General features: G+C 59.0%; 2 protein-coding genes and 1 long non-coding RNA gene across 12 annotated transcripts; 2 read left to right on the forward strand and 1 right to left on the reverse strand.

Annotated features, from left to right (window-relative positions):
- Window positions 1-240: 240 nt before the first annotated feature.
- CFL1 (cofilin 1) lies at window positions 241-5,654 on the reverse strand. 5 transcript variants are annotated; one of them, XM_054661407.2, is made up of 4 exons: window positions 5,416-5,654; window positions 1,364-1,671; window positions 1,083-1,159; window positions 241-877 (listed from the first exon to the last, which is right to left on the reverse strand). In XM_054661407.2, the coding sequence occupies exons 2-4, from the start codon at window positions 1,621-1,623 to the stop codon at window positions 765-767; spliced, it is 450 nt and encodes a 149-aa protein (XP_054517382.1). In that variant the 5' UTR covers window positions 1,624-1,671; window positions 5,416-5,654; the 3' UTR covers window positions 241-764. The 5 variants fall into 5 exon arrangements, with proteins under 5 accessions (XP_054517382.1, XP_054517381.1, XP_009421771.1 ...); XM_054661406.2 differs by lacking the exon at window positions 5,416-5,654 and adding an exon at window positions 4,658-4,812; XM_009423496.3 differs by lacking the exon at window positions 5,416-5,654 and adding an exon at window positions 3,528-3,665.
- LOC134807258 (uncharacterized) lies at window positions 1,558-2,325 on the forward strand. The gene is made up of 2 exons (XR_010147248.1): window positions 1,558-1,784; window positions 1,903-2,325. It is a non-coding gene; the product is annotated as an uncharacterized LOC134807258 (long non-coding RNA).
- Window positions 2,666-11,868, forward strand: MUS81 (MUS81 structure-specific endonuclease subunit). 6 transcript variants are annotated; one of them, XM_016919866.4, is made up of 18 exons: window positions 2,666-2,862; window positions 5,653-5,760; window positions 6,103-6,316; window positions 6,401-6,530; window positions 6,777-6,862; window positions 7,374-7,472; window positions 7,638-7,706; window positions 7,871-7,956; window positions 8,493-8,633; window positions 8,838-8,930; window positions 9,028-9,149; window positions 9,229-9,329; window positions 9,925-10,041; window positions 10,148-10,243; window positions 10,445-10,573; window positions 10,648-10,751; window positions 11,240-11,323; window positions 11,415-11,868. In XM_016919866.4, the coding sequence occupies exons 1-18, from the start codon at window positions 2,855-2,857 to the stop codon at window positions 11,479-11,481; spliced, it is 1,854 nt and encodes a 617-aa protein (XP_016775355.2). In that variant the 5' UTR covers window positions 2,666-2,854; the 3' UTR covers window positions 11,482-11,868.
- Window positions 11,869-11,875: the final 7 nt, after the last annotated feature.

Raw genomic sequence — 11,875 nt, forward strand, 5'->3', positions numbered from 1 at the left:
AGACCCCTGTAGCCAGCACCCACTCCTTAAACAGCCAGTCCAGTGTCAATCACAGCACCAACAGAATAATGGTGACCATCAGAAAGGCGTCTCAGCCAGTCATTGGAGCCAGATAAGGGTGTGCAGGGGCTGGCTGGGTGTGGAGTACAGAGGAGAGAGATAGCACCATTATCCCAGTGCACCCCCAATCCTGAAGTCTCCTGTGCCCCAACCTTGAAAAACACATCCCATTAATGAGCCTTTTTATTATTGTCTTTTTTTTTTTAATTGAAGGTCCCTTACTGGTCCTGCTTCCATGAGTAGCCGTGACCAGGGGAAAAGGGAGAGGAACCAGCCGGCACAGGGAGGGGTCATCTCCACAACATTCCATTTATACACAGAACTAAACAGACAAGCACAGAGTCACTATTGCGGTTAGAAGTTGGCAGCATGGGAAGGGGGAGGACCAGGTGGGGAATGAGGATGTTGTTAAAAAAAATACAGGCTCCCCCACAACTGGGGTGCCTGGGGGGAACTTGGTCTGCTTCAACCCAAGAGGAATCAAAAGATCAAAAGCAGTTTGGGAAGGCCAGAACCGTCAAGGGATGGAGGGAGAAGGAAAATCCAGGGGGTGGGGGGTCTGTTTGGCAACTGGGGTGAAGGGATTGCCCTCCCCCTGCTGGGATCCCCCCAGCCCCTCCGGTCTGGCAGGAAGGGGGCAGCCTGCAACCCCCAAGGGCAGGTGTGGGGCTGCCAGATGCTCCAGGCAGGGGGCCAGAAGGGGCTCACAAAGGCTTGCCCTCCAGGGAGATGACGGCACTGCCCCCCAGCTTCTCTGCCAGGGTGCAGCGGTCCTTGACCTCCTCGTAGCAGTTTGCTTGCAATTCATGCTTGATCCCTGTAAAGAAGAAAGGGGAGCATCTGTGAGCAGGAAGCACTGGGGTGGGGGTAGTTTCTGTGGCTGGGAAGGAGCCAATCAAAGCAGATGGAAGGAACAAGCAGGCAGCGAAGACAAGGGGGCAGGCCCCCTCTGCGTGCCATTCACCCTGCCCTGCAGCCAAGGCCAGAGCAGAAGGGCACTCAGCACCAATGCTGGCCCTTACCTGTCAGCTTCTTCTTGATGGCGTCCTTGGAGCTGGCATAAATCATTTTGCTCTTAAGGGGCGCAGACTCGGGGGCCCTGGACAGAAACACGCGTCAGGCAACTCCCAGCAACAGCAAAGCCACAGGTGACTTTGAGAAACCCTTGGGCTGGCAGTGAGGAGTCTTTTGTTACAACCCCCTCCCCCTCCAAACCCACACATCTGGGTTGACCAGGAGCCACAGAAGTTCCCATCATGAGAAAGGGGGCAGGTGACAAGAAGAAGTGCCAGAATGAGCTCACCAGAAGATAAACACCAGGTCCTCCTTCTTGCTCTCCTTGGTCTCATAGGTTGCATCATAGAGGGCATAGCGGCAGTCCTTATCTGGCAGCATCTTGACAAAGGTGGCGTAGGGGTCGTCGACAGTCTGGCCCACATCGCCCACCAGGATCTCCTTGCCCTCCTCCAGGATGATGTTCTTCTTGTCCTCACTCAGGCAGAAGAGCACCGCCTTCTTGCGCTTCTTCACCTCCTCTGGCGTTGAAGACTTACGCACCTTCATGTCGTTGAACACCTTGATGACACCATCAGAGACAGCCACACCGGAGGCCTAGGAGACAAGCCACGTATACCTCATCAAGAAAAGGATTCTAGGGAACTGCCCCTTGTTTTCTCAGAAGATCTCAGTCCACGTCCCGAGTGGTCACTAGTGCCCTTCCCAAGGCAAGTCACTAGTTTTCCCACCCAAGTCACTGTCAAAGAACCAGATGGGACACAACCTCAGAATGGCAGCAATGGCCTCTGATCACCTAGTTCAACAACCCCTTCCCTCATTTTACAGGATAGAAATGGAAAACTCGTGAAAAGCAGAGCCTTGACCAAAATGTGAACCCAGAATTAAAAGATCCACCGGCTACTGACTCACTTGCTACTCACAGTACTTGCTCTCAGCCTTTGGATAAAACTGGTGATTTAGAACTTCAGATATGGAAGACCCAAACACCTGAGCCAAGACTCCTCTTCAGAAAGAGCCAAGACCCCACAATGCTAGATGGGACCCCAAGGACACCGAACAGTTACAACAAACCCACCAGAACTGCTTAATACAGTTACTACACAACCGACCCCTGTTCCCAGCTAGGCTCTTTCCCAACCAAGACAAGAATTGCAACCCCCATTAAGGACCCTGCCCGACAACTCCCTTCTTCCGGGAATGGTGCTAGGCCCCAGAAGTCGCTGATAAAAATTAACATGCCAAACTCAAGTGCCCAGAGGCCTCGAGGTCTTTAAACTCTTCCTACTCTGCGTCGTGCTTCGGGGTGCCCGAGCCAGAGAGGGAGGGGCAATCCAAGGTAAATCCGGTCCCCCAAACTCCCCGGAACTGCAGAGGAAGCCGGCCACGTGACTCGGCCGCTTCCGGAGTGGGCGGGGACAGGAGATCGGCTGGGCCCGGCCCCCTCCCCAATGTAGAAACGCGTATCCAAGAGGCAGCAGCATCTCCAGGTCCCTAACCCTGTGGAATCACCCTAAAACAACGGGTGAATCAGACCCATCTGCTGCAGGCAGGAGCCTGGGCAAGCTACATAACCTTCGGTTTTCTCAGCCCTCGGGCCGTATACAGGGGGCGGGGTGGTTTCCGGGCGGTGTCCGCCTGGGTCACTTCCCTAAACTCGGCTCCACCCTCACTCAGGCCCATCCGGGAAGGCCTCGCTGGCCCAGGGCTTCGGCACCGGCGGCCGGGCCTGAGCGTGCGCGCACGCGCCGACAGACAGCGCCGTTCCAGCCCTCGCCCGATGCACGGGTGAGAACGCAGCTCGTTAGATGCGCTCCCGAACGGGCCGCGGTCTCTGCGATGCCCCCTCCAAGCCTTGCGGTGCAAGGCCTTAATCGCAGGCACCCACGCCCCAACCGGGACCCCGTCTTCCCAGCATCACCCCTCGCCGCGCCAGCACCCGCCCCTCCCGGGCGCAGGCATCCCTGCCACCTGCTCCCGAGACGGACCCGGCTGCCGAGGGAGGGTGACGCGCAGACAGGAACAGCCTTGGGTGGGGCGCGCGCGCCGAGACCTCTCGCGCGCTTTTTCCTCGCCGCCCCCGGGCCGGGTTTGGACGCCGCGTGCTCCAGTCGAGAGCGCGCCCCTAAGAAGAAAGGCGCGACGCCGGCCGTTCCGCGAGGGGCGCCCCAGCGCGCGCCCCGAACCCCTCCCCCCGCGGCCGGTGTCCGCGCGGGCGCACCAGCGGGTGGGGGAGGGGAGCCCAGGCGGAGCGCGAGCGACGTCCAGACCGGCCCTCCCCGGCGCCCACGGGCGCGCACGCGCATTCCGGCACCGCCCGCCCCTTCGTGCGAGACCCTCATCCCGCCCGGGGCGCTGGGGGAGGGGGTGCGGACGTCGCTCCGCAGTCGCTTCCCGCGCGCAGGCGACCGACCCGCAGCCGCCTCCCTCGGGCGCCGTGGCCTGCCGCTCACCATGTTTCCGGAAACGAAAAGGAGAGGGCACGAGCCGCAGAAGACGAGAGCGCTGCAGCCGCTGCCGGGACCCGACTGAACGCGGCCTCTCCCGGCCCCTTCCGTTTAGTAGGAGCCGCACAATGAGGGGTGGGGCGGGCTTCCGGCGCTCCCACCGCGAGCCGACGGGAAATGGAGTCCGCCGGCCCTGCGCCGCCGCCTCGCTCGCTGGGTAACGGAGTCTTCCCGCCGGCCGGCCCCGAGCTGCAGTGCATGTAGGGAAATGTAGGCCCAGGTCCCGGGCGGCACCGCAGCGCGCAGCGCGAGCCCATTGGTCCAATTTCCCAGGAACCGCTCTGAGCCCGGCGAGGCGGCGCTCAGTAAAATGACCCGAAAACGATCCCCGACTAAGCGGCTCTTTATCCCACAGCAAAACGGCTTTCTTAAGACCCATATGGTATTATCTGGATCCCTTGGCCTGAAATTTTTGAATGAGGTTAGGGTTTTGCATTTCTGAATCGAAGCAACTATTGATTAGCCTGGAATCCCGACCTAAAGCAAAGGAAATCACAAGTATGAAGGCGTCGTCAGTCGGATAAACACTAGTACTCTGCATGTGTAAAGCCACTCTCGTCTCCTGAAAAAAGGCCATGTCCAACGTCAGTAAAACAAGAATAGGAGGAAAAGGCACAGGGGAAAGGTACAAGGAAATCTCTGAGAGCTTTGTTCTTGTTTAAAGATGTTTGGCAAAGTCATGAGGCGTTAAAGGGTAAAGACGAGGGTTTGTGCATTCAATTCAAGGCTTCTTTACATGCCTTTACGTGCCAATGGGAAGAAATAGATATTAAACCAGACTTGAACCCAGCTCTCGAGTTGATAGCCAGGTACATGGTTATTCTAACATCCGAAAAACTGAGACAAGTTCTGTGGTAGTATATGCCTTAAAAAAAAAGAAACGAGGGGGGGGACTCCGGGATGATTTTGTTGTCCTAGAACAGTGACCACAGCCTCACACTCTGCAGGAAAAGACTGGGTCGCAAACAAGTCAGAGGCAAACCCAGAAAGGGAACTGGGGGCCCTAATCCTATAAACGGAATTAAGGGTGTAAACGGTGAGCGATGCCTGGGAGTGGGGTACCTTGCAGAGCATACCGGGGGTTGTAGTCGGGGACATTCCACAGCACCGCCCCCGCCCGGACTCCCGGCGCTCCAGGTGGAGACAGCAGCTTGACCCCGCCTCCCGCGAGCGACCCTACATGAATATGAGGCTAGCGCCCCCTTTTCTGAGCCTTAGAGTTTCCAAGAGCAACGGGGAGAGGGAGGGGGGGCTTCGCAGTTACCCTGGAGACGCGCTCTCGCCCGCCCCCAGCCGCGGGATGCCCTAGATGTCCTTATTAGGACAAGAGACTCGAGGGGGCGGGGCCAGCCCGACAGCCGACTTGAGGCTCCTTATAAGGCCGCGGCGGGCGGGAGGCGGGAGCCGGAGCCCATTGGTCCAATTTAGCTTGGCTGGGGCTACTGCGCCGTGGGCTAGGCACAGTCCTGAGGGGCGGGACTGGAGCTCTGGCGCCCACCTCTCCCTTCCTCGCAGGCTGGAGACCTGCGTGTTGAGACTTCCGGCATAGCAGCTAGAGGCCGGGTGCTGCTTCAAACCCTGGCGGGTCGCCTGTGTCCAACTCAGCTATACGTGTCCTTCAGGCTTCTCAGGTTGAAGCCCTTTGTAGGGTTTCCATCTTCAACCTCCCTGAGGGTCTCCCACTTCCGATTAGCCACAAAAATGACGAAGTGTTCTCCCCTCTACCTGTGTCTGGGCTTCTTAACCCGCAGCCTGCTCCTCCGCTCCCAAACCCAACCGCGTGCCCATCTCAGGCCTCCCCAACTGCCAGGATGCCCAAGCACCTCTTACTTACAGTCCTCCTTCCTCTAGGCCTCTGACCCCCGACATTCCGAGTTCTATTTTGGGCCTTCTCGGCACGTCCCCGACTTCCTCTCCACCACACACTCTTTGCCCTGTATCCCGGGGATGAGGATCACCATCTCCTCCAAGGGTCCTGCAGCTCCTCCTGCCTTACCTTTGTGTCCTCATCCCCGGCACCCATTTCTGGGTGTCCCTCCCACCAATACGTTTGCACCCGTTTGTCTCCTAGCCCCCGCCTCTCCTGGACTCTTTTCAAGACCAGTCTCCATCTCCAGCCTCCTTCAAGCTTGAGGCTGAAGCTGACAATCTTAAGAGACCTTAGAGCCGCCAAGCTCAGGTTAGTTCGTTAAGCGCCGCCCAGCCAGTCCTCCCCGTCACAGGGGGCGCTGTCCGCCTTCCTCTCGCCTACACAAAGACCCCGCTCTCGAATCTGGGTTGACAGGAAGGAGCCGGTCCAGGCTCCGGGGGCTGGGAATGGGCGCGTCTCAAAGGCTGGCTGGAGTGGAGCCAAGGGAAAAGATCGTTAGAGACAGCGCCCCTGACCAACCACTTAGAGCAGCGCAGGGGTGGGAGGGCGGCCGCAGGCTCTCCTCTCGTTAGTGCCCCCTGTGTTTGGGGCCCCGTGATCTCAACGGTCCTGCCCTCGGTCTCCCTCTTCCCCCGCCCCGCCCTGGGCCAGGTGTTCCAATCCCGACTCCAGAACTGGCGGCGTCCCAGTCCCGCGGGCGTGGAGCGCCGGAGGACCCGCCCTCGGGCTCATGGCGGCCCCGGTCCGCCTGGGCCGGAAGCGCCCGCTGCCTGCCAGTCCCAACCCGCTCTTCGTTCGCTGGCTGACCGAGTGGCGGGACGAGGCGACCCGCAGCAGGCGCCGCACGCGCTTCGTGTTTCAGAAGGTGGGTCCTGGCGTGGCCCGATGGGAAAAGCTGCTGGCCAGGTCAGGCCTGCCCTGACCAGGTACCCTACCCCTGCCCGGCCAGGCGCTGCGTTCCCTCCGACGGTACCCACTGCCGCTGCGCAGCGGGAAGGAAGCTAAGATCCTACAGCACTTCGGAGACGGGCTCTGCCGGATGCTGGACGAGCGGCTGCAGCGGCACCGAACATCGGGCGGTGAGCGCCTCGGAAAGGGGTCGGTGATCCCCTACCTCCCCCAGGTGGAGCCTCCGTACTCTCCTGGGAGCCCTTGGCTTAAAGCTCCCCACTCCTGTCCCAGTTGCCGTTCGGCCTAGGGCTAGTGGCTGGCGCTCCCTGAGCCTCCCTCACCGGTCTCACGTAACCATCTGAGTAGGTTGCATCCCAGATCCTCGCAGCTGCCGGATTCGTGGAGTGTGGAGTTAACTCTTTTCTCTCCCGCAGGTGACCATGCCTCGGACTCACTATCTGGAGAGAACAGTCCAGCCCCGCAGGGGCGACCTGCGGAAGTCCAGGACTCTTCCGTGCCAGTGAGGAAGGGGCAAGGGGAGTGGAAGGCAAAGTGGGAGTGCGGGAGTATGATTTTCTGGCTTGGGGGATTTGGCAAGCCTGAGTCCAAATCTCACCAGTGATGCCTGGCCTTGAGCAAATGACTTATCCTCTTTTCGACTTAGTATTTTAACCTGTGAATAGAAATATTGGTAACAGCCAATGAGAGAATTCCATGATCAAGCTACTTAGGGAGCCCAGCTCAGTTAGTTACGGGGTCACCATTATTAAGTTTTCCTGTCTAATTACACCTGTCCTGCAGCGCATGGTAGAAGTGAGGCCAGGCTGGGCAGACACCCCCACCCACTGCCCCGAAACTGCCTGCTGTTTTATCCCAGATTTGCAGCGGATCATCCCATCACCTGGCCCATTTTACAGAGAAGGAAACTGAGAGACAACTGAGTGACTTACCCAGGGCCACAAAGCCTGCTGGGGACTTATTCAAAGATGACTGGCTGGCTTTCATGTTCAGAACTCCTCTGTACCTTTCAGGTTCCCGCCCAGCCCAAAGCGGGAGGCTCTGGCAGCTACTGGCCAGCTCGGCACTCAGGAGCCCGAGTGATACTGCTGGTGCTCTACCGGGAGCACCTGGTGAGCACTGGGCTACACCGCGAGGCAGAACCATGGCAGTGGGGTGGGAGGTTCCCCGAGGGGCCTGGCCCAGGCAGGGCAGGCAAAGATTATCCCAGCCACCTGAGCGGGATGAGGAGGGGCCCTGGCACTGAGCCTACCCTGTCTTTTCTACCTTGGTTTCAGAATCCTAATGGTCACCACTTCTTAACCAAGGAGGAGCTGCTGCAGAGGTGTGCTCAGAAGTCCCCCAGGGTGAGCACAGGGATCAGGGAGGACAGGCCCAAGTGGCTCTGGGGCCCACCAAAGACTGCCTTTTCTTGCAGTGGGCCCATGTGTGGCCCATGGCTGGGGACACAGGGAACATGGACTTGTGGTGGTACCAGGTGCTCTCTGAGGGTCTCTTTTCTGATCCACAGGTAGCCCCTGGGAGTGCTCGACCCTGGCCAGCCCTCCGCTCCCTCCTTCACAGGAACCTGGTCCTCAGGACACACCAGCCAGCCAGGTGGGGCCAACTGCAGGAGATACAGGAGAGCATGAGTGAACTTCTTAGTAGGGCCTTAGAGTCACCCAACAACTCCCAGAGCTGATGCTGTTGAGATTGGGGGGCGTGGGCCTTTCCTCAGGAGCCCCCACTGTTGGAGTACCTGGAGGGTGTGAAACCGCAGCAGCGGGGGCGGGAGGGTGCGGTGGTTATTGGAGGAGGAGAAAGCCTTTTCAGAGAAGATAGCATTTGACACGTTTTAGGATTTGGCGGGTAGAGATGCAGGATAAGTATTCCGAGGAGGAGGAAACAGCATTAGTGAAGACAGGAGGAAGGAAATTGTCTGAGACACACTTCTTGCAGACCTGAGAATGGCGCTGAGCAGGCCCAAGGAACTGCTCTAAGAGCCAAGAAGACCAGGAGGAGCAGGAGCCACTGGGGTCATTTGTGCAGGGCACCAAGGGGGTGGTGAGGCCAGCCCAGCTGGGGGCAGGCAGGAAAGCCTGCCAGGAATGAGTGAAGAAGGGAGAGCTGTGTTTGTCCCCTCTGCCTCCCAGGTACTCATTGACTCCAGAGGGCCTGGAGCTGGCCCAGAAGTTGGCCGAGTCAGAAGGCCTGAGCTTGCTGAATGTGGGCATCGGGCCCAAGGAGCCCCCTGGGGAGGAGACAGCAGTGCCAAGAGCAGCTTCAGCAGAGCTGTGAGGAGGAGGGCAGAGGAGGGGGGAAAACAGGGAGGAGGGGATGGGAAATGAGGCCAAAGCCCCACCCCAACCCATCACCTGCAGCTGAGCTGTGGCTGCCTCCCTACTGTGGGTGGGTGGTGGGTGTCGGGTGGCATGGGTGTGGGGCAACTGCCCTGGCACAAGGGGTTCTGGCCTCACATACCAACACCCCCCACTTAGTGCCAGTGAAGCAGGGGTCCAGCAGCAGCCACTGGAGCTGAGGCCTGGAGAGTACAGGGTGCTGTTGTGTGTGGACATTGGCGAGACCCGGGGGTGAGTGAGGTGGGGAGAAACGAGGGAGATGATCGGAGGAGGCTGGGGGGTAGGCACTGCCCTGCTCTGATCTAGGCTTCCCTCCTTGCCACTCCAGGGGCGGGCACAGGCCGGAGCTGCTCCGAGAGCTACAGCGGCTGCACGTGACCCACATGGTGCGCAAGCTGCACGTTGGAGATTTTGTGTGGGTGGCCCAGGAGACCAATCCTAGAGACCCAGGTGAAGGGCCGTGGACAGGCTGGCACCAGGGGCAGGGCCTGGTGGGTAGGGGATCGCAAGCTAACGGCTGGCTTGTCAGCAGCAAACCCTGGGGAGTTGGTACTGGATCACATTGTGGAGCGCAAGCGACTGGATGACCTTTGCAGCAGCATCATTGACGGCCGCTTCCGGGAGCAGAAGGTAATTTTGCTGGCTTTGCCAGGCTTCCCTGCCTGCTCCGAAGCCCCGTTTTCAGCCCAGAGCAATCCAGGGGCACTTCTGGCAGCCTCCTTGAGGCAGAGCCCTTTGGAATCCAGCCACACCCACCCTGTGGCTGCTCCCGGATCAGACCCCCACAGGCCCATCCAGGCGCACAGTAGGAAGCCAGGTACCTGCATTCTTGGGCTGAGGTCAGGAGCATTTTAAAGACCTCTTGGGTACCCAGCCCCTGCAGTCTTGGATAAACAAGGCATAAATCTCCAGGAGTGGAAATACAGAGGCTGTACCTTGGTACTTGCTGCTGGGTGGACCCCTAGTCACAGAGGCCATGTGCCAGCCCAGGGGAGGCTTGAAGGATGGGCGGTGTTGAGAGATGGAGGAAAGGCTTTCTAGACAAGAGTGTCAGCATGAGCAAAGCTGCGGAGGCCCCTGTGAGGCAGGTGGAGAGGCTAGGGAGGATGCAGAGGCTAACTGGTGGGAACAGGGTCACAGCACCATTTTGAGTGTGACATCATGGATGCCCAGGCATGTGGTCATCCAGCCTGACCCTCCCTGTCCACTCTGTACACTTCCCTAGTTCCGGCTGAAGCGCTGTGGTCTGGAGCGCCGGGTATACCTGGTGGAAGAGCATGGTTCCGTCCACAACCTCAGCCTTCCTGAGAGCACACTGCTGCAGGCTGTCACCAACACTCAGGTGAGCTGGGAGGGCAGGGCCAGGCAGGCAGGCAGGGGCCCCTGTGGTCCATGGTTCATGGTCTAGGCCAGGAGCCACCTTCCCTCTCTTGGGTCCTCTTCCCCAGGTCATTGATGGCTTTTTTGTGAAGCGCACAGCAGACATTAAGGAGTCAGCCGCCTACCTGGCCCTCTTGACGCGGGGCCTGCAGAGACTCTACCAGGTGAGCAGAGGCCCCTTTCCCAGTGTCAGGACAGAGCCCACAAGGAATTCACCTTGCCTGGGCCCTGTGCATCCCCAAAAGAAGCAAGGTGGGTGAGATCCCCATTTCTCAGGCTGGCCCCCCAAGGCTGAGGACTGGGCAGGGGCTGGCTGGAGTTGTTCCTTTGAGCTCCAGCCTGGCCTCAGTCCCTTCTTCCCTCAGGGCCACACCCTACGCAGCCGCCCCTGGGGAACCCCTGGGAACCCTGAATCAGGGGCCATGACCTCTCCAAACCCTCTCTGCTCACTCCTCACCTTCAGTGACTTCAACGCAGGAGCCATCAAGAATAAGGTACTGTCTCTGCCTAGCTTCTCAGACATGGCCTGGCCCAGACCCCCACTGATCCAGCCCTTCCCCGAACCCAGGCCCAGTCGGTGCGAGAAGTGTTTGCCCGGCAGCTGATGCAGGTGCGCGGAGTGAGTGGGGAGAAGGCAGCAGCCCTGGTGGATCAATACAGCACCCCTGCCAGGTAGGCCCTAAAGGGCCCTTAGGTGTCCTCAGCCCCTGCCCTCCATGCATGGAATTCACCTTAATCCATGCTTCGTGGAGGGGGCCTGGCCTTGTGTGGGCTCTGCAGACCAGAGATAGACAGATCCCAGGGTGCTCGTGGAGGTCAAGTGGGGAGGAAGCCAGCAGGCCCACACAGTGTCCCAGGTAGTGGAGGCCACAGGAGGGAGGGAGACGTCCCACCTGGTGGAGAAGAGGCTTCCTGGAGAAGGGGGTTGGGCCATTAAGGGGAGTGAGGGTGAAGGTTTGGAGCCTTTGCTGGTTTTGCCCCAGAGTTCCCACAGGGAGGGAGGACAGCCCGGCTGGCATGGGGCCTTGAGTGCCAAGCTCAGAAAGTGGGGCAGTGTCCCAACTCTTCCATCCCATGCTGACCCCTCTGCCTGGCCCCTCATGGTGCTGGCCCAGAGTGGGCCACTGTCAGCCTCAGAAACTCAAACCCCTGCCCCCCAGCCTCCTGGCCGCCTATGATGCCTGTGCCACCCCCAAGGAACAAGAGACACTGCTGAGCACCATCAAGTGTGGGCGTCTACAGAGGTGAGGGCAAGAGACGGAACCTGGAGGGAGTGGCAGGGACTGGGGCTGCCCTAGGCCCAGGGCGTGACCCTTGCTGCCTCTCTTCCTGCAGGAATCTGGGGCCTGCTCTGAGCAGGACCTTATCCCAGCTCTACTGCAGCTACAGCCCCTTGACCTGAGCTTATGCCGTGAAACAGCCCCCAGCCCCCGTCTGTCCCCCAACCCAGGCTAGCCAGCCTTTTAACAACATCTTTTGGGGTACAATTAGAATCTAAGTGTTTGCAGCCATATGTGTCATGTAGAAGATGCCTAGCCCTGGGGACCTTGTGAAATACGCAGGAACCAGGGATACCATCTGGTCCAGTGGTTTTTAAACAAAGCTGCTTAGCACCTGGAATTCCCTGGTCAGGGAGATGGAGTCAGTGGGGCATTGCAGCTTGGAATCTATTTTATGTCACCAGTTGGTCCTCATCAAATAAAATTTCCTTAGGAGTGCAGAGGGCTCATTGGGAAAATAAAAATAATAAAAATAAATAAAACTTCCTAAAAGAAAAGATTGAAAACCACTAACAG

The sequence above is a fragment of the Pan troglodytes genome, chromosome 9 (assembly GCF_028858775.2).
Source record: "Pan troglodytes isolate AG18354 chromosome 9, NHGRI_mPanTro3-v2.0_pri, whole genome shotgun sequence".
NCBI classification, from domain to species: domain Eukaryota; kingdom Metazoa; phylum Chordata; class Mammalia; order Primates; family Hominidae; genus Pan; species Pan troglodytes.

What these genes read in the sequence shown, in the direction of transcription:
- MUS81 (XM_054661151.2), top strand. Translation starts at nt 4,157, where the DNA reads ATGTCCAACGTCAGTAAAACAAGAATAGGAGGAAAAGGCACAGGGGAA. An exon ending in GGAAAAGGCACAGGGGAAAG is followed by an intron (nt 4,207 to 5,652) that starts GTACAAGGAAAT and finishes TTTGTCTCCTAG; the next exon opens with CCCCCGCCTCTCCTGGACTC. An exon ending in GCCTGCAGAGACTCTACCAG is followed by an intron (nt 10,244 to 10,444) that starts GTGAGCAGAGGC and finishes TTCTTCCCTCAG; the next exon opens with GGCCACACCCTACGCAGCCG.
- CFL1 (XM_003951934.5), bottom strand. Translation starts at nt 3,380, where the DNA reads ATGCGCGTGCGCGCCCGTGGGCGCCGGGGAGGGCCGGTCTGGACGTCG. An exon ending in CACCCTCCCTCGGCAGCCGG is followed by an intron (nt 1,672 to 3,062) that starts GTCCGTCTCGGG and finishes CTTGTCTCCTAG; the next exon opens with GCCTCCGGTGTGGCTGTCTC. An exon ending in CATCAAGAAGAAGCTGACAG is followed by an intron (nt 878 to 1,082) that starts GTAAGGGCCAGC and finishes TCTTCTTTACAG; the next exon opens with GGATCAAGCATGAATTGCAA.